Source organism: Podarcis erhardii, assembly GCF_964252035.2.
Source record: "Podarcis erhardii genome assembly, chromosome: 1".
NCBI lineage: Eukaryota > Metazoa > Chordata > Lepidosauria > Squamata > Lacertidae > Podarcis > Podarcis erhardii.
Genome location: NC_138497.1, coordinates 41,713,467 through 41,741,121, shown reverse-complemented (window position 1 = coordinate 41,741,121; position 27,655 = coordinate 41,713,467). Strand labels below are relative to the sequence as shown.

General features: G+C 40.1%; 1 protein-coding gene across 1 annotated transcript in view; it reads right to left on the bottom strand.

The window, feature by feature from the left end:
* RYR3 (ryanodine receptor 3) overlaps nt 1–27,655 on the bottom strand; it is a 262,055-nt gene that overhangs the window by 87,662 nt on the left and 146,738 nt on the right. The window contains exons 39-58 of the mRNA XM_081857249.1: nt 23,990–24,263; nt 23,434–23,548; nt 19,358–19,487; nt 19,024–19,127; nt 17,756–17,891; nt 16,695–16,875; nt 15,180–15,288; nt 14,525–14,645; nt 12,089–12,258; nt 10,789–11,009; nt 9,112–9,202; nt 8,693–8,833; nt 8,079–8,242; nt 7,343–7,421; nt 5,188–5,277; nt 4,772–4,918; nt 3,687–3,749; nt 3,179–3,254; nt 2,824–2,947; nt 1,137–1,252 (exon numbers count right to left, since the gene is read on the bottom strand). Coding sequence (XP_081713375.1) covers nt 1,137–1,252; nt 2,824–2,947; nt 3,179–3,254; nt 3,687–3,749; nt 4,772–4,918; nt 5,188–5,277; nt 7,343–7,421; nt 8,079–8,242; nt 8,693–8,833; nt 9,112–9,202; nt 10,789–11,009; nt 12,089–12,258; nt 14,525–14,645; nt 15,180–15,288; nt 16,695–16,875; nt 17,756–17,891; nt 19,024–19,127; nt 19,358–19,487; nt 23,434–23,548; nt 23,990–24,263 — 2,652 coding nt within the window. The remainder of the gene's footprint in view (nt 1–1,136; nt 1,253–2,823; nt 2,948–3,178; nt 3,255–3,686; nt 3,750–4,771; nt 4,919–5,187; nt 5,278–7,342; nt 7,422–8,078; nt 8,243–8,692; nt 8,834–9,111; nt 9,203–10,788; nt 11,010–12,088; nt 12,259–14,524; nt 14,646–15,179; nt 15,289–16,694; nt 16,876–17,755; nt 17,892–19,023; nt 19,128–19,357; nt 19,488–23,433; nt 23,549–23,989; nt 24,264–27,655) is intronic.

The window sequence follows — 27,655 nt, the reverse complement described above, 5'->3', positions numbered from 1 at the left end:
AAGAGATATTTTTTAATGACAGATTTTGGGAGAGTATTAGGGTGCCTCTTTTTAGGGTGAGATATGGCCCATAAGTTACAGGTTTGGCAAAAAGAACTATTGGATCACCTGAAGCGTAGATTTAGGAGTGGGATGCTGGGGACAGTGGATTGGGTAAATCCTCTCACATGACCACAGGCCATCATCATCATCATCATCATCATCATATATTCTGCTGTTTTTATAATGTTTTAACCTTCTCTTAATTTTATACTTCTTACTGAATTTTGTTGTTTTAATGTTGTAAAACACTCTGGAATCAATTGATAAAGTATGCTATACAAATTTCAAAAATAAAAATTGCACTTGGGTGGCCATACTAACTCAAATGAAGAATCAGTAGCATGCCTAACTTCACCCTCCTGTTCTCCACACTATTCAACATTGCTTTGAAAGGAGCTTCTTAAATGTGAAGTTAAGGGTAAGGGAGCATCCCTTTTTTCTTTCTTGAAAGACATGTGTGAACACAAAAGACCACAAAGCTCGTGTGCACATAATTCCCTTGAAGATGCTTGGCCAGCATCTTCACCCACCATCAAAGCTTCTCTCTTCCCTCCTGAGGCAGAAGATGGGGAAGTAGAGGCAGCAGTTGAAAAAGCTCCAAGCACCCTTGCCCCTCCTGGGAGCAGCATTCTGTAGGGAAACTAGTGCTGAGGACCCTTTCTTCTGTTGGAAAGAGCACAGGGTGATCTTTTCTCACTGGGGACTCTGCATTAACAGTTTGTGTGCTATTCCTTTGAGGAAAAAAGCACCATGTGGGTGGAACTGGCATTTTCTGCATGACATTCACTCTGGACAATGCATGTTTCCTCAAAGGGAAAGCTAAATTAAGGGTGCCTGTCATGGCCACCTCTCCTTTCCCCTTCTATTGCCCAGATACGTGTGGGGTGGTGGGCTCAGGAAGATAGGGCAGACAGAGGCTGCTGGTGGATGCTCAGTCTGCAAGGTGAAGCAATCCTGCAAACACTTCTGCACAGCAAGTAAGGATCAAAGCCCTGCACAGTCCATGCCACTTCACAAAGAAATGACAACAATAGGGAATGTAACTGAATTAGGGTAAAATCTGCCTTTCTGATTAGTAGCCTACAGAAACTTACCTAAATGTGCAATGAATTCTTGAGCAGAGTCAACGTATTTGAGAATCTTCTTCAGAAATTTATAGGCAAACCTCTTTTCCATGGATGAAGCGTCCATCTCCATGCCACTTAAGCCTCTAGTAAAAAGAAGCATGTTTGCTTAATATTAATGACTTCAAACTGAGCTACCTTATCACATTGTACATGTTACTTTTGAAACATTATTTGAAATTGCCCATTTTTTAGGGTTGCAGCTTCTAAGTGGGAGAAGGGTACCATTCATTTACCATAAATGTATTTTTGAGGGGGGCCCTAAAATGTTGAACTGAAAATGTTGACCTGCATAGGCAAAGCTGAGAAACTGTCAATGCTCTGGGTAGACTGGCACATGGAGATAGACCTTGGTGAAATCTGCTGAAGCCAGCTAGTTATGCCTCCCCAAGGAAGATCAACGTTTCCATACAAAAAATTCAGTATGTTACAAACTTGTTCAAGAACTTCAAATCCAATATCACCTGCCAAGTGCCCCCTTTCTTTGGAACAATAAACACCTGAAAACCTCTTTTCTGAGGTTACTTGCTTGACTGCAGCTATCTGAAGAAGATGACATATGGCCGCTTGCATCAATTCCTGTTTCTCTGGATTTCCGATTATCATGTGAAGTGACTTGGCAGAAGGGTTTGAAATTCTATCCAGTATCCTTAACATAATTCTTCACCCAGTGAGGAAATTTGTTTGCTTCTCATCTGGTAGCAACATGAAGCAACCCGCATCCCCAATGGTAACTATGGAGAATCAAAACTGATTTTGCTGCATTCCTCCTCTGGATGGTATAACATCTGGGAATCCTGAACTAGGCTGCTGCTCTCTAGACTGAAATCTGGACTACCCCCGGGAAGGAAAACTGGACCAAATATCAAGGTCTCTGAAGCCGGATTGTAAGGAATGACTAATTTGATATGGATGGTATCATTAAAACAAATTTTGCTGTTTCATTACTGGAGTGCAGAAGGCATGACCTTCTTCTTACCTTTCAATATATAACTCAGAGCCTCTTCACCCAACAATTTCTTCCCAACGTATGGAGCTCAGACCAGATGTCAATTTGCATCTGTCTCTCAATGACAGAGCCATAGGATGCATCTAGCCACAATCTCACCAACAGGGAGGAACTGATCGACAGTACTGGGAACCTTGGGAGGAAGTAATCACACCCTTTTGGGTTTCATGATATGGAGGCAAGGGGAAGCTGAGTGTAGCTGGAGATGCACTCTGGACTTTAAGAAGGCCAATTTTGAAAAAGCTGAAAGAACTACTGGGAAAGGCCCCATGGTCAAAAATACTCAAAGCGAAGGGGATTCAGGATGGATGGGAGTTTCTTAAAGGTGAAATATTGAAGGCACAAATGCAGACAATTCCAACAAGTAAGAAAAGTGGGAGGCATCTAAAGAATATGGTATGGCTTCATAAGGAGCTTACAGATGAGCCGAGATTTAAGAAGGGCATGGAAGAAAGGTTCAACCATGAAGGAAGAGTATACATGAGTAGCCAACAAGGTCAAGTGGGCCAAAGCTCAAAATGAGCCCAGGATTGCAAGAGAGGTTAAAAATGATTGGGAAACGGTTTATTTGGCTATGTTCAAAGCAAGAGAAATAAAACAAAAAAACTTGGGCAACACAAGTTATTTACACAGTGATATACAACTTGCCTGGATATGACAATGCCATTCACTAGAAGAAATTTAAACAGTTCTTGTGCTTTCTCCCTATCCCGAGACTTTTCTTTGGCTGTCAAAGTGTCATAAGGTACTAATAAAGGATGACTACCTCCACCTATGGTAAGATGAGAGAAGTGTTAATATTTACAATCGGAATTGACAGACAAACTAAGGCTGTGATCGTCATTTTGTCTACTTAGAGGTAAGTCCCATTGAATTCCATTGATCTTACTCCCAAGTAAGTGGGTTTAGGATTGCAGCCTAAGGCTATTCTTATCATGTCATCTGTATTTTCAGATATTCCCCTACTGAATATCAGGTTTCACACAAAACATTTCAGTCTTACCTTTACTTTCCAATTCAGTTTTCTTCTTTTTAGCCCAAATGTTATGATAGTTTTCTGCTACCACTTCAACCATTCCCTGTATCACCACCAAATCAAGAAGGAATAATCCAAAATCAAAAGAAATACAATTTTTCAGAAATATATATTATAGTATTTAAATATATCATTTATAGTAAGTGTTAAGTTGGGAAGGAGGAATACCTAATGAGGGCATCTGCTTAGGGAAAGGCTATTTCTGTCTCCCAATGCTTTGTTACATAGATGGAGCCAGGGCAGATAAAACCATAAAGGATGCCCTTTATGGCTCATGGTGCAGGTCCTAGGAAAATGAGGACCTATTTATGTTGGATGTGGTTTGTTTGAAATGCCTTATGGTTATGATACTTTCTGTTCTGTGGCTAGAGCACAGTACTTTTGAACATAAGGACACTCTCTTGTTGGCCCTTTTTGTTCTTATCTAAGTATGAATAGGTGTTTTCCTACATTTTTTGAATAGCCTTATACAAACCTGGATTTCTCTGGAGAGTACAACATTTGAAAGATCAAGTGGTGCTGGGTTGTATCCATTTCCCTATTATTAAAAGGAAGAATTAGTGGTTGTTGTTTTTTTTTGCATATTTAGATTCTTTACATGTCAATCTATATTGAATGAAGTTATTTTAACGATGCAAAATGCCTGATGCTAAGTGTTATTAAAAACTTAAATTAGGGTGAAATTCAGTTAGTACCATAGTACTCGTGGAAAGGCTTTTGATCCAGTGGAAGCATCGTTGAATGCAGCAGGAGAGCAGATTTTTGCCAATATCCTGCAGTCCCAACCATCCCCTGAAAATCAGCTCCAGAGTGTTGGGGAATTCTCTAGAACAGGGTGGAAGGTGGCATGGAAGCCTGGAAGGAGCCATGTTTCTTCAGACCCTGACAAGCTAAATCCCTGCCACTACAGTGAAAGAGAGGCTTGCTGAGGGCCTATACAGCTGCTGACACACAAGACCTATGAAGTGGAAAGGAGTATGATGAACTCAAATTTACACCCCTGCACCAGAAAGATGTGTCTTTGTGGAGCCATGTTCTACAGGTGTGAGTGCTAAGTCCACAGATTCCTGTGCAATATCATGGGGTCGGACTGCATAGTGTCACCCAACCTGCATGGGAGCAAGGCAGGAAGAAAGCTAGAGGTTCTGTCCTCCCACAGCAAGGTAAGAGCTATCTAGTTTGCATATTCCTCCCTGTGGAGCAAGTGGGAGGGAAAATAGCATTCTATTAAAAACTGTATTGTGTTGAAAAACTTTCCTCACAAATTAGGGCTGAGTCACCTGATCATTAGATATGAAAAAGTCACAATAAATTGGCAACTGGAACAATTTGCCATGGGGAATTGCTATTGCGAATGTTCTAACATGCTCTCCATCTCAGAGTGTGGCAAGAAATATTCTTAACACATTTCACAGGACTGGGTCACCACACCAATATTTCTACAAAGGTGTTTTGTTTTTTTTTAAAAAAATAGCAAAACAGAAATAGCATTAGTTTGCAGGGAGAAAAATGTGCTCATATTTTTCTCTAGTCTTTTTTTATAAGAAAGTTCTGCCTTACTTGGCTGGACTGTGATATGCTACGGAGCTTTTCGCTTTCACGTTGTTGTACCATTGAATCTCCTTCTTTTGTCCTTTCTAGGCTCCATCCCATTGCTAACATGGTTTTAAGAGATTCTCTGGCAGGCCATCGATAGATTTCCTTTTCCTTAAAAAAAGATATATACAAATTCTGTAACATTTCACCTAGAATAAGTCTAAACTGGAGTATTGTACAAAGGTCATCTCACTGTATACAATTTGGAAAGCTAAACTTAACATGATTTGGATTTAAATCTTGTCATATTTTAATGCTTATTAAAAAGATGCACCTTGCAGCATCGGTGATATTCACGTATTAATGAAACATGCAAACAAAACATGCACACAAAATTTGTTGTTTCATTAAATAATGAGGTTTGATCTTTCCTTTATTACCTTTTCAGTCAGTGTTTTAAAAGGCCTCATTAAAGGATGTGTCTTCACATTTTCATCGAGTGAAGATGCATACTTCCACCCACTATTATTCTGAAACAGACACATAATTCACACAACACATGATTAGCTGATGGAACAAATTATCTGGGATGGCCACTATAATAAATTGCTTTTTTTTAAAAAAAGGAAAAAGAACTAAATGAAGTAGCTTAGAAAATGGCAAGAGGCAAGAACCAAAACTCCATGTTCAGATCCAAATATGATACTGCCTGGTTTTCTGGATGCTAAATACAAAATGAAGTTATTAGCACTGTGCTTTGAGTGAATATTTTGGCACAACTGCACATGTATCCCAGTTTTTTGGAGATAGCTCCATTCCCACCATACACAGAATGAAGAAACAGTTCCACCACAAAAATGAAATGGAAAGAAAATCTCCACAAAATTATTGTCTAAATCATACGCCTGATAAGATTGGAGAAATATTTTCATGTGAACAGGAAGAACATAGACACATAGGATTTCTGCAATTCTGTGCTTTGCGTGTTCAGACCCAGAGACCTCCCCCCTAAATAAATACACACATGACTCAAATTTTAGTTTTTGTTTTTGGCAGAATTTAGGCCACAACTTTATTGATTACAGAAAAGTGAATGGTAGCATAGGTTCTGGTTCGACTAGCTCCCTACACCATTGCAGGTAGCGCTGACCCAGAGCTCTATCATAGGTCAGCCAAGGGTGAACACCTGAAAAAGGTGAAACGCCTGGGAGCAGACTCTGTTCACTCCCCAGATGCTCCCCTGGACTCAGGCACGGGCACAACCCCCTCTCAGGGGTTGACCAAACCAAGTCAAGTCCCTGGATTCCTTTAACAGAATACCCTTCACATAGGGATGGTGAGGCTGTTCTTCCATCCCTATCACATGAACCAGTGCCTATCTGCAACCTTACAAGTTGTGACGATTTGCTACGTGGCAGGTGAAACCCAAATGGCAACTGCCAATCAGCCAAGTGGGGAAAATTCCTGCCGTGCCCCTGTTCCAATGACAGACGACACACGTCGGCATAGAAAGGTCAATCGCAAAATGCCCTAAATATAGGGAGAGGTAGGAGGGTGTTCCATTTGCACGAACCGAAAGAGAATCTCTGGGTCATGTGCAAGAGATTAAATAGGTCCCTCCAACTCTTTAGACTGCACCCCACTGGCCAGATTACACCCAGCAATGAGGGACCCACCACTTGGGCCTTGTGGCTATCTAATAGACCCACTCACAACCAGGAGGTCAATCTCCAGGTCTCACCACAACACGTGCCCTCTTTTAGGGAGGACATGATTTCTGGAGCTGCTGGGTTCTGTGTCATTGTGTAGATACATTTAGGTAAAGGTAAAGGACTCCTGGACAGTTAAGTCCAGTCAAAGGTGACTATGGGATTGTAGTGTTCATCTCACTTTCAGGCGGATGGAGCCAGCGTTTGTCCACAGACAGCTTTCCATGTCATGTGGCCAGCATGACTAAACCGCTTCTGGAGCAATAGAACACTGCGATGGAAACCAGAGCGCACGGAAAGGCTGTTTACCTTCCCATCACAGTGGTACCTACTGTATTTATCTACTTGCACTGGCGTGCTTTCGAACTGCTAGCTTGGCAGGAGCTGGGACAGAGCAACGGGAGCTCACTCCGCCGTGGGGATTCGAACCGCCAACATTCAAGTGGTTTAGACCACAGCGCCACCCACATCCCAATACATGTACTTCCAGTTCACATAGTATTATTATCTGCACATTTCCATGTGTGTAAACAAGCTAAAATGTTATGATTTCCCACTACTAGTTAAAAGTTAAGTATTGCTAAGGACACAGACTATTTCAGATTGAGTCAATTTATGAGGAAATTGCAAGAACCACAGCACTTTATTGCATTCAGAAGCTGCCAGAAGATCCCCAGGTATTTCGAGAGAGAAGAGAAGAGAAGAGAAGAGAAGAGAAGAGAAGAGAAGAGAAGAGAGAGAGAAGCATTACTAGACAGTGCTGCTCTGGTATAACAGTCTAGGTGTCTGAAAGGCAAATCTGTCATGGAGATAAATTGGACAGATTTCTAACATTCAACTCTCATTGTCCTTCTTTGACAATTGTCAGATTTATAATAATCCATACCTTGTCACAGGCCCATTTGTCATGTGTATGTTCAGCGTACTTGTTGACAATATACTCCAACTTTTCAGGAAGTGTAAAACTGGAAACACAAAAGAGCAATAAAATTTATAATTTGCTTGAATTAGGCATATATGGATATGCCTATTTACCAGTATATCAATTTCCATGAATAAATATTTAAAAAATTATCTGGATAATGATGACAGTGGTAAAAGGCCTAGATTACGTTGTTAACATATTCTCAAGAACCTATGTTTTCTCATCATGATTCTGTTTACATGCACTAGCCAACCAAATAATTGCAATGATGCACCTGGTTGACTTATAATAAGGGGCTGGAGAAGCAAGGAGTCGTTAAAGCTTTATACTGTTGTGTATGCCTCATTCTCTTTTACTCTCCCCTCACTTTTCTTCCATTTCCACTGGGCTGCTGGGAACAGGCTGCTCTTGCAAGAGGTCTGAACTGATTCCTTGCATTGGTCTTTCCCCACTCGCTCTTTCCATCACTTGATCCATTTCACATTCTACTCTTCAATCTTTTCCCTCCCAACCATACTTTTCTCCCTCTAGGCTTCATGAAATTAGGCCAGGGCCTGCAGGAAGTAAGATAAATACTGCAACCCTTTACCCAGAGGATCTCTACCCTTTGTGTAAAAGAGATAGCAAGGCCCCTGCTAGGCTGGAAAAAGAATCCCAGATTGATTAGTGCATTATGAGTGAGGCAATTATGACTTACTTCACTGTGTTGATAGGTTTGGGATCAAAGTTCCCTTCAGCATCCACTGAAGTCTGTTTTTCTAAAACTGAGGTAATTCGGGTGTCTAAATAATCTGGTGGCAAAGCCCCAGCTATTGCACTTAAACAAGGCAAGGCCATTCGGAAAAGCTCCGGATCATACTTCTGCAGGAGAGATAGGAACTGGTTGGAAAGTCCAATAGAAAAACATGCAAAATATTAGTTAAGGCAACACAGCCATAAAGAAGCAGCATTAGTAGATGCTGATAAATGAAGATTTATTTATTTTTTAATTCAGACACCTAGTAGAAAACCAAACTACATTTATATATTGTTTAAATCAATTGTTTGAAGGCTTTGTTCATAGCTGATTTTTTTAAGACTAAAGAAGTTTTGTCAGTTTATTTGATAATGTAAAAAAAGTCCCAAGGTCTGTTTTTCTATTGAATCAATTGGTATGTTAGTCTGAACAGAGCTCTTAGTGATTAAGTAGGGCATTTTCCTTTCACTAGGTGCATCTTTATAGCATTTAGTGGAAGCAAGCGATTTGTGCTGTGTACAGAAGCACAGGTGTGAATTGTAGTGTCTCTTGCAAATATTACTCTGGACCTTTACCTTATGAGAGAGGGAATCAAATATTCCCCAGAAAAGTTTTTCAGATAAATGTAATTCTTCTTCAGCTGCAATTCCATAATTTCCCCATCCAGAAGGCAAGCAGTAATATTTCCAACATTGCTCATAGTGATTTGTTAGCAGCTGTGAATGACAGAAAAAATAATACATTAAAGAAAACTATCACAACTGTTTTCACTCCTTCTTTAATAGAAAACTCTTAGCAGCTTTGTTTATAATGTAATGGCAAATCTTCTGTTTTAAAGCAATTGCGCTTTAAATTATCTTTGACTAATAAGAAGGCCTTTATTCTTGAAGATGTGCACTCAGTCAACCTTCCAAACTGTTTTTGAAATTAAAAGAAAGAAATCTCTCATACTACTGAAAGACGTAATATCCTTAGTAGAAAGAGAAGGATTTACCTTAAGTGACATTTTACAATATTCATTAAGTAAGGGTACATCAAAAACCAGCCGTCGTAATAGCTGCTGTAGCATAGAAGGCCGTAAATGACTAGAATTAAAAAAGAAACTCATAATTAGTAATGTGTACATGTTGATGAAGCTGCAAGGCAATTACACAAATGACTGGAATGCGGGACAAACAGTGCAAGTGTTCTGTAAAACAGATTACCTAAAAGGAAAACAGCAGAGTGATTAGGATCTACTCAGTTATGTTCAATGGAAACATTCTTAAAGGCAGGGCAATATTCCATTGAAGCAATCACATAAGCAGAAAAATTCTGATTCTAATCGTGTCTCACCAGAAAAATAGAGAAGGAAAGTTCTATATTACCCACCTCTAAACTGGCCTGTATTTGACCATATGAAAGAAGCAAATTATAATATGATCGTAATTAACTGAATCTAGTGTAGTAGTGAGCAGTGTAACAATCTTGTGTATGTAACAAACTCTAAGTTACTGAGGGATTTCCCCCTCAAGAAAAGTTTCAGAAAGAGACTTCCCATATGTATCTAATTGGTCACTGTGAGAGCAGAATGCTAGACTAGATGGGTCTTTGGGCTGATCCAGAAGGTAAATGGGAAGCATGACAGATTATATCACTGCTATGACTTAGGAGGGTCCTCTAATACTGGAACAAGATTGAAAACGTGCCTAATTTCTTCCTGGTGGGTTTGATGCCCCCACTCATTCATTTATCACATTGACCTGGGAACACCCATGTAAGCAGAGTTAAGGGTAAGGTGTTGTAGAGGAGAACTATGGGGAAGGAATCTCTAGTAATGGGACTGGCTCCTACCATTAGGCAGAGCAGCACAACCACCTCAGGGGGTAAATGCTTGGGCAGCCAGGGCAGCCAAGATTCAACTGCCACTCTAGGCAGCTTCTGCATGTGGAAAAGGGAGAGGTGCCACCTTGTCCTTTGGCAGAAAACTGTCAGGCCAATAAAGAGGCACACCAGGGATTCAACTTAAAAAACAACTCCTCCTCCTCAGAGGTTCTATTTACAATCAAGTGGTATGTAATTTTGTTAAATAAATAAATAAATAAATAAATTTAACCCATCCCTTTATTTAACCTGCAACCTGACATGGGACCTTATGGTGATAGGCAGGTAAAGAAATTGCATGTTTACATCCATTTATTTCTGACTTTCTCTCCTTTAGAGAGGGCTAACTGCCTTCTATACAACTGGCATCTAATTGCCAAGGAGGCTGTATTCTCCTGCCTATCTAGGATTCTATTGAGAAAGGCCTCCCTTCTGACAAGCTTCCCAGATCACTTTGTTACACAGCTGCAGTAGCAAATGAATTCCCAACTAATGCTTCCTGCACCTAGATAAATATATAATTTTTGTACATGATATAATGTGAAGTTCTCATTTGAGGATCAGAATCGATTATCTGTAACACACTTGATATGTTGTGTTGTAGTCAGGCACAATGAATTAATCGTGTATTATTTCCTTGTGTACACCCAGCCTCATTGCTTGCTCAGAGAGGTGAATATAACTCTGTTAATAAACCTGTTATAGCACCAAAACCTGTGTGGAGCCAGAGTCAACAGATATACAATAAATTATATTCTAAAGGCAGCGTGTTTATATGAAACAGAAAAAAATCTTTATACATACTTACTGGCAGATAGCAAGTAAACATTCTTCAATGGTGTCTCTCTGTGCTTTGGTAAGAGAGCGTCCTTTGGATAGTCGATACATGGTATGAAGTGTGGAATCAATCAGAGAGACATAATGCTCAGTCCCCGAAAAGAGAGAAGCGCACCGTGTGAGTAATGGAAACACAGCTGTACAAATATATCTATTTAGAGCAAGAGCTGTCTCTGTAGTACTCAAAGAAACCTGCATAAAGGACATATAATGTATACATATTACTGCTTGGTCAATGTATATATAGTCTGTTTCAGTTTTGTGCATATGACTTCACTGGTGGCTTGTGCAACTTAGAATCACACCAAGGTGAACCTAACTATGTATAGCAGCAGTCCAAGGGCTGGATAAAACTCCAGTCATTCCAACCTGCCTAGACTGAAAAAAGAGGGTTTTCAAACATCTGGAAGGCAACAGTACATGTCTAAAAGTTTGTATTCATCTTGATGGGGCATAAGTGTGTCATTAGAACTAAAACTACATTCTTCATTCATCTTTTCTATTCTACCTGACAAAATTCTCTGTGCGGCCTAAAACTTTACATATCCCTACATCAACAGAGATAGTTCTAGTATTTATATACTCTTCTATATTTTTATATATTACATCTTCCTTACCTGCCAAGTCTCTAACTCTGAATATATTAAGTCTTATATTTCCATTTACACAGTATCACTCCTAACCCAAGATCTGACTCTGGTTGTAAATCCTTGTTAGCATAAACCATGCTTAGTTTGGATGTAGGTCTAAGATGAAACCATGCTTAATGACACTGGGCAGAATTTCTGCTTGAGCAATGAAGAAGCATGTAGTCATCAGCCTGGTTTATGATTCCTTGACCACGTTTAATATTTTGTCTGCACTGGCCTGTTGTAGATTTAATAGAAGAATAAATTTTCTGGGTTTCGCTCAGGTAACAACAATTAAGCTGTGATTGTTTTTCAATTCCATATGCAGAAATGTTTTATCCTACAGAAAACAAAACTAAGAAGAGGTTTTGTTTTGTTGAATGCTTGGTTGCATTCTCCCTCAATTCCCATAAGGTGAAAATATTTTATAAGAACACACAGGAATTTGTGAATTTATGGCACCAGTCTTGTGTTATTCATTGATTGTAGCATCATCAAATGAGAGCTAAGAACATAAAACTTTAAGATTTAGTATTTTGTTTGTTTGTTGGCTGTATTTTATAACGTCAATGAACAACAAAATTTTACATTATGCATCACTATGAGTACAGTTGTAGATTAAGGTAGTAACAAAATACTCACTGTATCCAATGAGGCACTTGCTCTTAAATCTGGTAAAAATCCAACTTCCAGGAGGTGGAGAAGGAAGCTTTGGTCCTTTATACCATAGACACGATCTAGAAAAAGTACCATGGGTGCCTTATGGTCAGGGCAGAAACTTGCAGACATGTCTGGTTCTGTAACAGTTCCATCTGAAAAGAAATCCAATTATGTTATTGTTCATATAATTTTAGCTTTATATGACTATTCACATATTCAAATCAAAGTATCCCAGGTCTGCTGGTTTTCATGGTCATATTGTAAAACCTTTAAAATACAACAGGACACAGCAATCTGAATTACTTTGGAAGTGGTGCAGGACTTCAAATTTTAAGAAACAGGGTGGGAGTCTGTGAGACACCATGGGAGGAGGAGAAAATGGTTGGTAAGTTCTCCCCGCCCCTTGCATGAAAGTATTGAGCCCTGATTGCTCTGGAGTGTATCAATGACATCTGCAGGTAAGTCTAGCTTGGTTAGGTGCCACCGTTCAAACTCCAGTCAGCTGGAGCCACCTGGGATCCAGATGAAGAATTGGGCCCTGATAGAAATCTGTTGTGTGAGGTAAGTGCCACAGAAGGGAGACTGACAGGTGGCATATGTGAGGGACCCAAGGTCTGCGAGGCCAGAATGGTGTGAAAATGAGGACTCTCACATGCTTTCCCCTGATCTTTCAATGGACTGTTGGAATGATGGGAAGTGAAGTGAAAGCATAGAGAAGACCTGGTGGCTACAGTGAGAAGAGGGCATCCCATGTCTCCACTGATGGTGACTGGAATCTGGGAGGTTATGATTCCTGTCTGAGGCAAAGAGGTACACCTGGCATTGGTCAAACTTTGACAGAAGCTGTTGAAAAACTGCCAGATACAGTTGCCGTTCCACTTGGTCCATTTTCCTGAGGCTTAGTCAGTCTGTTTGCATGTTTAGGAGACTGGAGATGTGCTTGGCTGTGACTGACTGGACGCTGTGTTCTGCCCAGCTGAGGAAGAGGGATGCTTCTGCCTGAAGCTGCCAAAATTGGGTACTTCCTTGTTTACTGATGTTGGGTATTGCTATGGTGGAATCCATGCAGATTAGGATGTTGCTGAGTTGGAGATGAGGAGCAAAGTGTTGTAGGGCAAGGGAGCTGTTAAGAGCTCGAGCCATTGATGCTCATTGACACTTTGGTGGGAGACCATAGGCCCTGGATGTTTAGCTCTCCACAGTGAGCTTCCCACCCTGTGAGGCTGGCATCTAAGGTGATCATTGTTCTCGGATGATCACAAAAAGGAGAGCCCTCTACAGGCTGGATCACTGCCCATTATCTCAAGGCTTGGCAGAGGTGGTGGGGCAGTTTGATGTGCAGGTGTGTTGCTCGATGCAATCTTTCTGGTAGGCAATAGAGCCCATTGGAGATGATGGGCATGGTGCTTTGCAAACAGAGTGTTATGCACCACTCAGATGCCCAGAGCTAGAACCCTTGCCATAAACATGAAATCCACTATACTGGATTTTCTGAAAGTCAGAACCTCAGCTGATCTTTTCCACACACTCCAGAGAGAAAGAAACTAGGCCTCTGAAGGTTTCCAGTAGGGGCCCCAAGTGGACTAGCTGATTGGCTGAGGTTACCTAGAAGTAAGCTTTGAGAAGAGAGATCTATTGATGTGAGTAGGTTTGGAGATTTTCTTTGATAGATGGAAGACTTTCCATTCTGAATTTCCTGTAGGTTACCCATTGGTTCAGAAATTTTAGGTCCAGAATGGGTTTTCCATGCAACACCATGTTTTTGGGTGCCACGAAGAAGATTGAATAGATGCCAAAGAAGCATTCCTCTGTAGGGACTGGTTCTATTGCAGCTGATTATAGAAGATGGAGTACTGCCCCTTGCATAATAGCAGAGGATTGGTTGATCATAGAATTATATAATTGTAGAGTCGGAAGGGACTCCAGCAGTCATCTAGTCCAACCCCCTGCAATGCAGGAATCTCAGGTACAGCATCAATCACAGATGGGCATCCAGCATCTGCTTAGAAACCTCCAAGGCGGTCCACCACCTCTTATAGGAGTCTGTACCACTTGCTCAACAGCTCTTACTGTCAGAAAGTTCTTGTTGATGCTTACTCACAATCTTCTTTCTTGTAACTTGAAGCCATTGGTTTGAGTCCTACTCTCCAGACCAGGAGAAAACAAGTTTGTTCCCTCTTCCATATGACAGCCCTTGAGATATTTGAAGATGTCTGAACTGTTAATGAAGTAGTTGATATACTGATATAGTTAGATTTTTTTGGGGGGGGTTGCTATGCATTACTGTTTTTAATACTGAATTGCTTATTCTATTTTTTTAATCATTGTAAGCTGCATTGAAAACAAATTCTGTGGAAAGATGGCATACAGAGAAATTGACTGAGTGGTATTTACCCAACACTTTTAAAAATGCCTTACCTTTATTTACTGCTGGCAATTTTAGAGGTATGCTTATAATCCCAACCAAATCTTCAGTTGGCACCAAGGAACGCAGGATGGAACGTATTCTAATAGCTTCACCTTTTCCAGTTTGGATGAGCTGAATTTTTACACAAAATTCAATTAACAGAGGCAATATTCTCTTTAACTTCTCTCTCTCTCTTTTAAAAATGTAAATAACTGCAAAACTATGGACTCTTTTCCTACATATACGAACTGTTTAAATATTGCTACTTAAAGGGTCATTCTATGGGATAAATAGTCTTCCTTTTTAATAAATACTTGTATTACATAAATATAAATATTGCATAAAGAAAGTACTATATAAAATTGGCTAAATATTCTTATAATACTCTAGTTCCTCTTTACTTTATTTAAGAGTATCATAAGATTACAACTATTTCAGTGCAGGAGGGAACCCTCTCAGCAAAAATATACTATTCTGGCCTTCCATTTGAAAATTTTAATGGATAGTTTTATCTTAGTTTAAATTGTCATTTTAGTAAACAGAGATTATTTATACTGATGATAATGATGTAAGAAAGTGACTCAGGTTGCTTGATAATATTTGGAGCTTGAAGTGTGCCATGTGACCTTTTGCTGCTTCTGCACAAAGAAAAAACTCCCCACTTACATGCAATTCTGGTGCACAACGCCCAAGCAAATCTATAAGAGCTGAGTAGAAAGACATAATTGCATTGCCCATATGCACAACCTCCTCCTCCTCTTCATCTTCTTCAAGACTGTTAAAAAGAAATCAAGCAGGCATGGATAAAATCCAAAGTGATCTGGAAACTAAAATAGCAATAACAACAAGAATTAAAAGAAAAACCCAGCTTCAACTAAGCAGGGAATAATGGCTGGTTTGTTTTTCTGTCTCCTAGTGTGAACCCCAAGCAAGCTGGTACTAAAAGAAATGCCTTCTTTTCTTTCTTTCGAGCTTTCACCCCAAAACAAACCCTAGAATGAATTCCATCCGATTCCCCTGTGGGCAGCGTGTGTATTGGCTGGCACCCAGGATGGAATGCACAGCAGCCAACTAGAGTGGGTATATATACTCCCTGAATCCAGATGGACTAAATGCTACATGCAAATGCATGTATTGGAATCCCAGCAGAGAAAGATTGAATGCTGTGAGAGGAAGCTATTCAGGGTGGAGAATGGTGTGCGCTTTCCTCTTTCCTCTCCCTTTCCTAATCTGCTCCAGCCCCTCTCCACAAACACAACTATGTGTTTGAAAACCCATGGAGAAAAGCAAATGGCTCCCTAACAGGAAGAATTCCTAATTTGGAACAGAGAAGCAACAACTGGGGAATGGTTGTGCACCTCCCTCTCTTCCACTTCTTCCTTCACTCTAAAACGCCCCTTCTCAAAGTAGCTCATTTCACATGACTCTGGCATGAGGATTCCCTGGTCTTCAGGGAGCATTACTGAGCTCAAACAGTAGATAAAGGAGGCTGCACAAGTGAGCTGGAGTCCTGCTGATTTGAGTTATTGTTTATTTATATTCCCATTTTTGGCTCAGAGGCACGCAGTGTGATGAAGAGCATACTGAGACAATAAATGTAAATAAAGTATCTGTAAGGGTTGTATTTCGACTAACTTTTACTTAGTTGATCAGGGACTGTTCAGAGTACACCCCCTGAAATTACTGGCCCTAAATTAGTCATGTCTATTGTTTCCAATGGGTCTACTGTGAGGAGGATTAACATTGTACATAATAACCCTAAGTATACCTAACACTTTGTTTCTGAAATCTCAAATTCAACAAACAAAGCGATTCAAAGCATTATATGGGTGCATGTTCATTAGTATTAAGAAATAATATCCAGTACCAAATTACTTCATGGAAGGGTCAGGTCAGCAGTACTGGAAAGAAATTGTGCCTCTAACAGTATGTATTGCAGTTATATAAAGATATATGTCCATACTTCTAGCGAAGCAAGATTTCTAGGCAATACATCCAGGGAGTATTGTTTTGTTTTACCATCTGATTATGCAAAGTATTTCTACATGGTTACAGAAGTGAGAGCAATTGCTAAGTGTCCTTTTCTACCGTATGGTATGTTATTGTAACTGACACATCATCAAGGCAGACTTTGAATGGCATATTCCAAAATAATGTCAAGTATTGTGTATATCCACGTACAGTTCCCTCTTATATCCCTGAGAGGGAAGATCAAGAGCTGGGTTCTCAGATATCTTAATTGCTCCTTGCATAGCAGCCAACAAACCATTTCCTCCTTCTCCTCTCAGAGCTGGCCCAAAACATTCGGGACGCCGAATTAGAAGCTTGACAACAACACTGGCATTTTCCTCTACACTTTCACCTAAAAACAAAAAAGCAAATTTTACTGACATGAATAATAAAACCAAACAGTAATGCTGTGTGAAGGCTATACATTATTTTTAAAAGAACACGCATGCACGCACACCCCAAAATCCAAATTTTGTGTAGAGAATTAACCCTTCAGATTTCAGATCTTTGATTCAGATTTGGTTTAGTTATTTTCTTCTGGTATCAAAATTTTAGTCCTCCGAGATAGAACTCAGTAGGAAAGATTGGAGAGGAAATCTGAATGAGCTGTTCTGTGTGGTAACTAAGGCACTGATCTTAGGAAAAGCCTCAGCCTCAAATAATGGAACCACAATCAGAGGCCATCACCAGAGGCCTTCTTCCTAGTGCCTCTGCTGTTTGGCTTAGCAGAGGTGACAGCTAGGGAAAGGGGTTTCTTCCTCGCAGAGGCCCTTATCTGGAATATTCTTCCCATAGAGGCATACCTGGTGTCTTTCCAGCACCAGGTAAAGCCTTTGTTATTTTAAAGTACGATGGAGTGGATTTTATGCTTCAATAAACATATTGTGGGGATATTGGTGTATTTTATCTGCTGCTACTCATTTGATCAGTGTTGTTGTTATCCTAAATAACATTGGCTGTCCTTGGAATGTTAGTATTGAAGGGCATGACAAAAATTTACAAAGCCAAAATGAAAAAAAAATATGGAATTATAGTTCAAACCTGTAAATCTGCATAAAAACAAATAAAATTTGAATAAAAACAAATGACCAAAACCAAAACCTACAGTTAAAATAGCTTATGATTTTGTGAACGAAGCTTGTGGTTTGTTTTCCTGAGATAGCAACTCATGAGATTCAGTCATAGTTAAATATGCATTTTCACATATTTGTCGATCCAGTAACTAAACTTACCATTAACAAAAACAGCAAATCTTAAGAATGACAGATATCGTTCACCCTCTATTGGATTCCAACCAATGTCAGGATATCCTGTTGCTAAAAGCATGGGGCAGCTCTGGAGACCACAGCCTGCCAAGTACGTTACAACCTGCCAAACACAAACACTGGTAATATATACAGGAGGTTTATTCCAATGAATTAAAAGTACAAGGTGATTCAATTTTTAAAATCTATGTGCACATCTTTGGATAGAAGGAGTGGAACAGTTACCAGACATTTCCCCTTACTTTCTAGGAGGAAAAAAGTGAGTGTTATGGTGCAAAAAATATGGTAATTTTACTGGCGATTACCACTCTGAATTGAGAAAAGAAAGGATCTGTTTGCAGAAAGAAACTATTTTTCATACATGGATTTTTTTCTAACTGGCACAAAACTGATTATTGGCAGGGGAGGATACGATACCAAGAAGTCTGAAAAACACTTGTGGTATTTTTATATTGCCCAAGAGAAGATTAGCTCTGGCAACACTAGTCCTTCAGTGGGGTGGCACTGAATCCAGACGTATTCACCCCCAAAGAGGTGATCAACAATGACAGAAATATAGATGTCTCAAGCATTCAGTCAAGGACACTCGCAAACACTAGTGTCCCTGACCAAATGCTTGAGGTAACAATCAGTCCTGCTCATAGCCTGGCCTCACTCTGATCATGAAAGCTGCTCCCAACACTTTTCACTTTCCGAAGGCTTCCCAGTAGCTCACTTTTAGGTAGGGCAGTTGCTTATTTATTTTACACACGTTAGTGGCCAGTGTGGTGAAGCTGAACAGCCAAGTTGCCCTCCTGACTCTGCATCTTACCTGGATGAAAATGGGGTGGGGCAGCAGCAAGTTTGGGGCTGAAGCTATACCCTAGCAGACTCGGTGCTTGCACAGGTGTATCCAGGTAGCCCTGCTCCTGCTGTGTCCTGGTAAGATGTAGCAATGCCACCTGTATCAGGAATGTGGCTCCATGGCTCTGCACCACCATACTTTTTTTTTTAAGTATCTTTCATATCTTTAATATATTGAGAACAATTCAAAAATGAGAGAACTCAAGATTTATTTTATTTTATTTTTACCTTCTGCTTACTATTCTACTTAAGAGTGAAAGGACTGTAGTCATACAATAAAAGTTAAAAATATATGTCAAGTGAAAACTAAGCCTCGTTAAGTAATACATGGCGTGACTGACGACAAAACAAGGGGACCAGAAGAAGAAGAAATTAAGACAGTGAGTGATTACTTTCTCAAGGTCTGGCTCCTCCAGCGCCAGTGCAAGCTCATTATTGTCCATTACTGAGGCAGCTGCTACATCAAGTGGAGTGGAACCCCTCATTGAAGGAGAAGCTGTAGCAAAGACATGATAATGCACAGTAATTAAAATAATTGGTTTGCAGTTATGATTCGTATGCAGCAGAGGGCAGTAGTTAAATGCAGTTTAGATGAAACTCAACTATTCGCATATAAAAAACAACTGCTAAACCAAGATCGTAGCACAATCGAAAGCTAAAAGGCCATAAGTTAAACTTGTGATATGGCAACTGTAGGTGAATGACTATCAAAATTATACAACATACCAAGTCCAACACTGCTGTTTTCAAGTAAGTAGCTTAGATGCTCAAACATAGCCTTTTGGTTCTGGCGACTGATTCGACAAAAATAGCACAGGAACCGACAACAACTTGCTACCATTTTTGGAAAAGCGATCTGTGGAGGGAAAAGAACAGTGCCGAATAATAGGAAGCATTAATTTCTGCTCAATTTCCTAATAAATAAATAAATAAATAAATAAATAAATGAATGAATGAATGATATGCAGTCTGCAGAAAAAAGGGAATCTCCAGTGCATATGGCAGAGTCCCCTTGATGATGAAGTGCTGGCAAAATCTGTTTAAGAACTTTGGAATGGAGACAATAGTGTCAGGAGTGCGTGGAGGACTAGGCCCTGTGAACAGTAGGACTTTGCAGCACTGGGGCCTTCCTAAGTTTGTTCTGAAGAGGCAAGGCGCAGCCGCACAGGTGAGGCCAATTGGTAACTCACAGCACCTGGTGGCAAGAGCCAGGAAGGGATATAATGGTATTTCCCTTTGGCTCTTGCCACCAGGTGCTATGAGTTACCAATCGGCCTCACCTGTGCAGCCGCGCCTTGCCTCTTCAGAACAAACTTAGGAAGGCCCCAGGATTCAGCGAAGCGGCAGGAGAAGCAGAGCCCCTTCCATTTCTCCTCCCACTTCGCTGAAGGGGCGCTGCGCAGAGAGGGAAAGCTGCGCAGCACCTCTCCAGCGAAGCGAAGCCAGGAGAGCAAGAGGGGTCGGTGCGCACTGCCTCCTCCTGGCTTCAGCGAAAGCAACACAAAGCACTCCCACTGGGCTCTGGAGGCTTTGCGTTGCTTTCGCTGAAGCCATGGAGCCTGCATTCACTCCATAAGACGCACACACATTTCCCCTTACTTTTTAGGAGGGAAACATGCGTCTTGCAGAGCGAAAAATATGTTGGTATGAGCTTTCGTGTGCTTGCACACTTCTTCAGATACACTGTTTCAGTTGGTCTCTAAGGTGCTACTGGAAGGATTTTTTTTTTTGTTTGTTTGTTTCAACTACGGCAGACCAACACAGCTACCTACCTGTAACTATCCTACAGAGTCATTTTAGGAACCATGAATCTACAGTCTTGACAATCAAACAAAAAACACTTCAACAACCAGTTGCAAAGCACTTAAATTCAAAGAATCATAATCTCTCTGATTTATTTATTACTGCAATAGAAAAGTTATCTGATCCTAGAAGATTTGAAACAAGGGTTCTGCGTCTAAAGACTTGACACCTTAAAACCATATGGTGTCAGTCTGGAGGATAATAACTGACATACCTCAGCTACTCCAAACCAAACACCTTAAGATTCTATCCTCAGTGTTCTAGAACTGGCTACAGCATATCATAGCAGTTGAAGAAGGTGGAAGCCAAAAGGTTTTACTAAAAAATATATACATCTGAGTTGTTAGTTGCTGTAATATACGGTACATACACTGTGTGGAAATTATGAAGAAATTAAGCAAAGTGCAAACAGATGCATCAGAATTAGTGCTGTGCCTTAATGCATCATCAAAAACTGAAATAGTGAAGCATGGTACCAGTAAGTCTCAGGCTGATATTAAAGATCCACTTTACTTACCTTGGTAAAAAAAAATTGTTTGCCCAATCCAAGAAAAAGAAGCAACCGTCCCCTGTGATCCTCCCCCCTGCAATACTTACTATGCAGAAAGCATGCACAACCCTAATCTGAAAGGCCCTTATAATAAAATGGCAGTTTCACATGCATCATCAATGCAGATGAGACCCTCATAAATATTTCTACATCATCATGCTAAGAGAAGACAAGCCCAGTAATCTCTGTCCAATAGTAAAAGCATTAGAATGTTTTTTCTCAGCCATTTGCACCATAGAGGGCATGTCTGGGTCAATACTCAAAGCCATTAGCAATTGTCTTCTGTCATCATAAAACATTTGTCATACACATTTGTCAGCCTGAGTAAGAACTTACAGCCATTCAAGTGTCAAACAGCAGAGTGCCACAATAATCGTTCACTCTCCTAAAATATCAGCAGTAGAGTAACATTAGAATTCTGCAGCTTGAATCTTGATAAATGGTATGCTGTTGAAATACCTCCTACTGGCATAATCCAACTGTTTTATTATATCCTATCCAGAGGCATAGCTAGGTGATCTTGCACCCCGGGCAGAACCATCCAGATTGCGTCCCCTAGCCATGGACAAATTACATCTTCTTTCCACCTCTCCTCCACCCATTCAATTCACCCTCTATTTAAAACCATTTCTTATGAGGCAATAATCAATATTTATATTGATGGACATATTTTTAGACGATTTTGCGGGGGGGGGGGGGCATTGCCGGCACCCCTGGTGGGGGCCCACCTTGCCACCCCCCTAGCTATGGCCCTGATCCCATCCCATATTTACACCATAGCATCCAAGTGCTCCCAGTAATGTATTGACAAAGCCTTTCCCAACTTGCTGTCCCCCAGATGTTTGAACCACAACTCCAATCAGCCTCAACCAGTACTGACTGGGACTGATTGGAGATGCAGTCCAAAACATGGAAAGGGCACCAGGTTGGGGAAGGCTGCATTAAAATTGTGCCATGTCAACTCTCACCCTTTTCTCAGTAAATGAGACAAAATATTTTTCGACCATTTTCATTATGTATCTTATATTAAAACCATATGATTTTATAGGCATGCACCTATTTCAGGTGCTTGTGGCACTCAACCTATAATCTTAAAAGCCATATACTTTGAAGCTCAATTGGACTGCATACAACACAGATTTAAGATATATTAGAAAGACTATGATGAGGTTACTACTCTTTTCAGACAAATGATTTTCCTGCAGCAAAGTCATAAGGAATTATTTTTGAACCAGAAAATACAAAAGTACAAAGCTCCGTGTTGGCTAGACCTTCTTTACATCACCAAAATGAGACACAGATCACAGCAACACTTAAGGCAGGCCAAGCTCAGCAACATACAACCCTTTCCTCATTCATATGCACTGATTTACAACTGATTTACAACTAAGAGAGGTTTTAATGTACTGAGATCCGCATCCCAACCTCCAAAGCTCGCATACAGAGAAATAAAACCTCCAAAGCTCGCATACAGAGAAATAAAACTCTGTATGCATACAGAGAAATAAAACATTGCACTGCACTGCTTCAGAAGTCCAATGTTTATTCAATTAGAAAATGTTTAATCTCTTGATCAAAAAGTGGTGTACAAATAAAACTTATAGACAAACACAGGTAAAATCCCCAAGCCAATCGAAAAAAATATTCACAAAACCATCATAATTTGTTGGTCCCCTCTGTCTCAGGAGACAATGGAGGAGTGTGCCTTTGGGTGGTGAATCCCTCCCAAAATTAAGCCTTTCTAAAATCCTATTAACTCATGGAAAGAGTAGCACATATGCTTAACTATTACCCACATACAAATAGGACTTTAAAATGCTCAACTGACACATTTTCTGGAACTATTTTCACACATTTTCCTCCTTTGAGCATTTACTTTGCAACTTTTGAGACCTCTTAACACATTACAGTTTTAACAGGTATATGTCAACACCTGCACTGTGTTCCCATTAACACTGTAATGCTTAAAGTACATGCACATCTTTTTCTCACCTTTTGTACACTACAGGAGAACACAATATTCCTGTTAAAATCTCAGTAAGTAAAAAGGTTGAGCACACATTACACTGTAACTCCTATGTGTGCAACTGAATGCAGGTTTCAATTATTTGGGCTTATATGCAAACTTATGTGTGCATTCCAAATATTTTGGGGGGGGGCATTTTCCACAAGTACTCCCAGCAGAGGACTATTTTCTAATAAATAGTATTGACATGCTGCTTAGAACCAGCTTGGCTGAAGCATTTTAATTCTCAATTTCCAACTTCTTTTTTGTATGTGTGATCTTTATAGTCCATCTTTAGTGCAAGAAACCTTGCCTATGCAACTCCCATCATCCATGGAGCTAACAGCTCATACTTTGTACTGCACAAGATAAATACCCGCAGTTCCTTCCAGCTACAGAAGGCATGCTTCATAACAATCACAGAAAAAATACTTGTGAAATTACCTGAGATTTGTCTCCTCCAAGCACATTTACCATTACTTCCATAACGGTCTCATGCATACCCAGGACTCTCATTAAGTTAGGATGCTGATAAAATACTTTGTTGTTCATTATATCTCTAAATGGGATAAGAAGAAATTCAACAAAAACAATCATTCTTTCTCCTGCAAGATCTGTGTTTATCAAGCACACAGAAAAAGCACTGCATTTTTAAGGTTCAGAATTAAAGAGCAATTACAAAGATATGACTATATTCTAATTTCAAGATTATGACACACATTACAAGGTTATTATCAAGAATAACATAGACTGTTTCTCTACCAATATACCAACTCAGTTTAGGCAGGTTCATAGATGTTCATATGGAAAGTAAAGCGATTGTGATAAAAATGGGTGCATATAACGTTCATTTATTCATTCATAATTGAACCAAACCGATATTGTAGCATATGTACAAAATTAGGTTTTATAGTGGGATTAAGCTACTAATATAACCAGGGCCATAATTTCAATATTTAATTTTTATTTAAAACATACAAATAAAATGTTTATTTCATACCCAAGGCCATTAATCATAAGCAATTCTTCTTCTTTTCCCATTCTGACGCTGAGAAGGGAACGAATTTGACCCAGCGCTGCTAATAAGTTGATTGTGTCTTGCACAGATGTAGCACTTATAGTGTAGGATTTCCTCAGAGCCTGAAGCAGCTCGCCAATGCTGTCATACTGCCTTCGAAGGAGGTTAAACATAATACGAACTAATTCTGGATCTTGGATCTGATCTTCCTGAGCCCAGCGAACCATAGTTTGAGATATTAACTCCTTCAGAGTTGCTGCAATGGAAGGGGGGTGAGGAGAAAAGAAAACACAAACTATTAGCCACTGAAAAGACATAATTTAAAAGGATTCTTTGAATTCAGTAACCTGAAAGTTGAATTATCAATGACTACCAAAATTATTCAGAAAATACTATTATTAACTGCTCGGAGAAAGGGTCTGGCCATTACTAGCTAGCGGCTCTCACCATGATTCCATAGTATTGTTCTGAGATGGTTTCTTGCGGGGGTGGGGTGGGGGGGGAGGCAATTTCCCTGTCCCCACAAGCTCACAGCATCTCTCCAGGGGCTTTTGTCTGCCAATTACTTTTTTTATTGATTTTCCGTATTTTTTCACAAATTGTCACCAAATTAATACAAATTCAAAAACACATTTAAAAGCTAACTCCCCCCACCCCCATGTCCCTTCTAATTTCCTCCCTCTTTGCTGCTTCCAATAAAATAACTTTTCCAACTATCATTTCAAAATACGTTCATCCCTTCTCCCTACACATCACATGTTCAATTACCAATTTCTGCTATGGCTTTTATGCATTGTTATAACCTGTCCTCAAAATAGTCGAGTAGAATAAATCCTCTTTTATCTACAATAGTCATTCATCAATTTTAAAACATTTCCTTCTGATACCTCTTAGGTAACACTTTGCCTGAGAAAAACAGATCTTGCTTCATCCCAGGCAACAAACACACATTCCTCCCTAACATGGCCTTAAGCATTGCTGTCTGACATCTGCCTCCAGTAATAAACAACTCAGCCTCACTGGTGCTGCATGCAGAGGGTGAAAATGAAACTTCTAGAATTTTTTTAAAAATAAATAAATAATATACATTCCACCTCCCAACACTGCCAATCCCTCAGCATCACCAACCCTTCTCATTCTGCCAAATTTAACCCTCAGTTTTACATACAACCAGCTCCTTAATAAATCATTAATAAATAAATAAACATAATCCCTATCTCTTCTTCTCTGTCTGAAAGCCTCAGAAGCCGTCAAGATGGTATACATCGTGGTCCATCCTGACACTTTCACTGTTCTTATTTTCAATTTCAAGCTTTGAGAGCGGGTGGGCGGGCTGTTGTAATCTCAACAAAATCCATATCTCCTCTCCACACACCCCGTCCCCGCAAACCAATACATCTTCCTGCAGCCCATCCTGCCGATCCTCAGTTTCATTACATCCAACTCCACAGTTTATTCTCTTCCGAATGCTTAACAGACAGTCAATCCAGCTGTTACCAATCTTTTCTTCTTTACTATTTCTATTTCATAATACGAAGTTCCAAGGGGTGGTCAAAATCCCTCAAGGTTATTACTCTCCATCTTCTTTCAGGCAAAGTCCTTACTTATAAAAGAAATCCATCGCAAAGAGGTATCTGTAAAGTCCACTCTTCCCGAAAACTTTACATTCCATTGCTTTAGGGAAGGGTAGATAACACAGATCCCCACCCCCGAAAACTTAAAATATTGCCTCCCCTCCTTCCACCGCTCAACCAAAGCAGAAATTAGCGTCTTTCATTATTTCAAAACCTTTCCAAGCAGATAGTTTTCTCCTGCAGCATAAATCAGGATCTTTTCAAGGGGGTGCCTCTTCGCTTGCCAGTTGTTTCTGAATTCAAAGGTATTCCACAGCTCACCAGGGTAGCTTGCTGGGAGCTGTCCTTCGACAGAGCCACTGTACCCAGTGCCCTCGCCTTTTCGTCTGGGAGACAGGGATTTCCACCCCTGCTCACAGACCAAAAAAAGGCATTAACGGATGACCGTGGGTCGTGCCCTTTCAATACGCTTGAAAATTTAGGAGAGGTATGCCCCTTACCCCCCTTAATCTCCATCTGGGACCCCTCCTGAGCACTGGATCACCCAAAAGGGCGACTTGCTGGGTTTGCTGCAAAACAGGAAGTCTCTCCAGGGGGTTTTGGGGAGGGAGAATGGAAGAAGAAGAAGAAGAAGAAGAAGAAGAAGAAGAAGAAGAAGAGTAGTAGTAGTAGTAGTAGTTTGGATTTGATATCCCGCTTTATCCCTACCCGAAGGAGTCTCAAAGCGGCTAACATTCTCCTTTCCCTTCCTCCCCCACAACAAACAATCTGTGAGGTGAGTGGGGCTGAGAGACTTCAGAGAAGTGTGACTAGCCCAAGGTCACCAGATTACGAGGTCCACTGCTCTTAACCACTACACCACACTGCCACAGCGTGGCTGGAGAGAGACAGTGCTGGAGATCAGTTTTGTCTCAGTTTCCAAAATTTGCCAGAGAATTCACCCCCCACATTAAATTTTGGTTCAGTACTAGCAAAAACTATGGCTTGTCAATTCTGATAACACATAAGACACTTCAAATCATGGCTTCTGATTCTGGTTTGCCAGCTGATTGTAAGCTATATTGTTTGTCAATGTGGACCAGTGGTTCCCAAACTTTTTTTGGCCATGCCCCACCTAAGCACCCCTAAACTCCTGAAGCCTCCCCCCCAACATATAATTCTTATTATTCAAAAAGTGAACTCCTATTCACGTGGAGGAAGCCTAAAACGCCATTAACTGTTAATAACTCATTCTCAAATTGCTGCCCTTAAAAATCAAATTGCCACCCTATGGGCTGTGTGCCCCACAATGGGAACCACAGATGCAGACATAATGGCAAACTACTACTAAACTTCCTGCTAAACTGTTGAAATCTGTTTGGTTAATGCAAATAAAGCAAACACTTAAATTAAAATCAGAGTCTATGTGATCAAAATAAGCTACCCATCATGAAGGGGTCAGCTTTTTCATGTCATTCATCATTATGAATAATAATATCAGTTTTGTGAGGCATAATGTCCTGGATAATGTTCCCTCTCTTGAGAATAAATTTCAAAGGAGCGAAAATATTTTATTTATGGTTATGCCATGCATGTCCCTGTCAAATATGCTTTCAAATCAGCATGTTTTTCTATGGCATTTTACTGTATATTGCTTTTACACCACACCAAGCTTAAAAAATAAAAAGAATTTTAAGAGATGGTATATCATAAGATTCTGTGAAGAGGATTAGTGAAGTACATATACAGAGTGATGCTATCCCTAACGAAAGGAGGCTGCATATCCAAAAATGTTTTACAAACTCTGCTTAATAGCTATTGCTAGCTTCATGCCATCAGTGACCTAGAATTCCTGAGGTCCTGAATACATGGACACTTCCGAAGTAAATATATTTGTGTTTCATTTTTAATGGTTGACTGGATAAACCACCGGAGCATCAAATGCCATGCATCCTTTACAAAGCTATCTCTGAATCCCAGCTTACTTAACTGTAAATTATGCATTAGTAGTATTGCAAAAACACCAGACACTGAATCTTGCCAACATTTTAAAAGTGGTCTATGGAAGAGGAAAGTGGTGAATCTGTAGCTATCC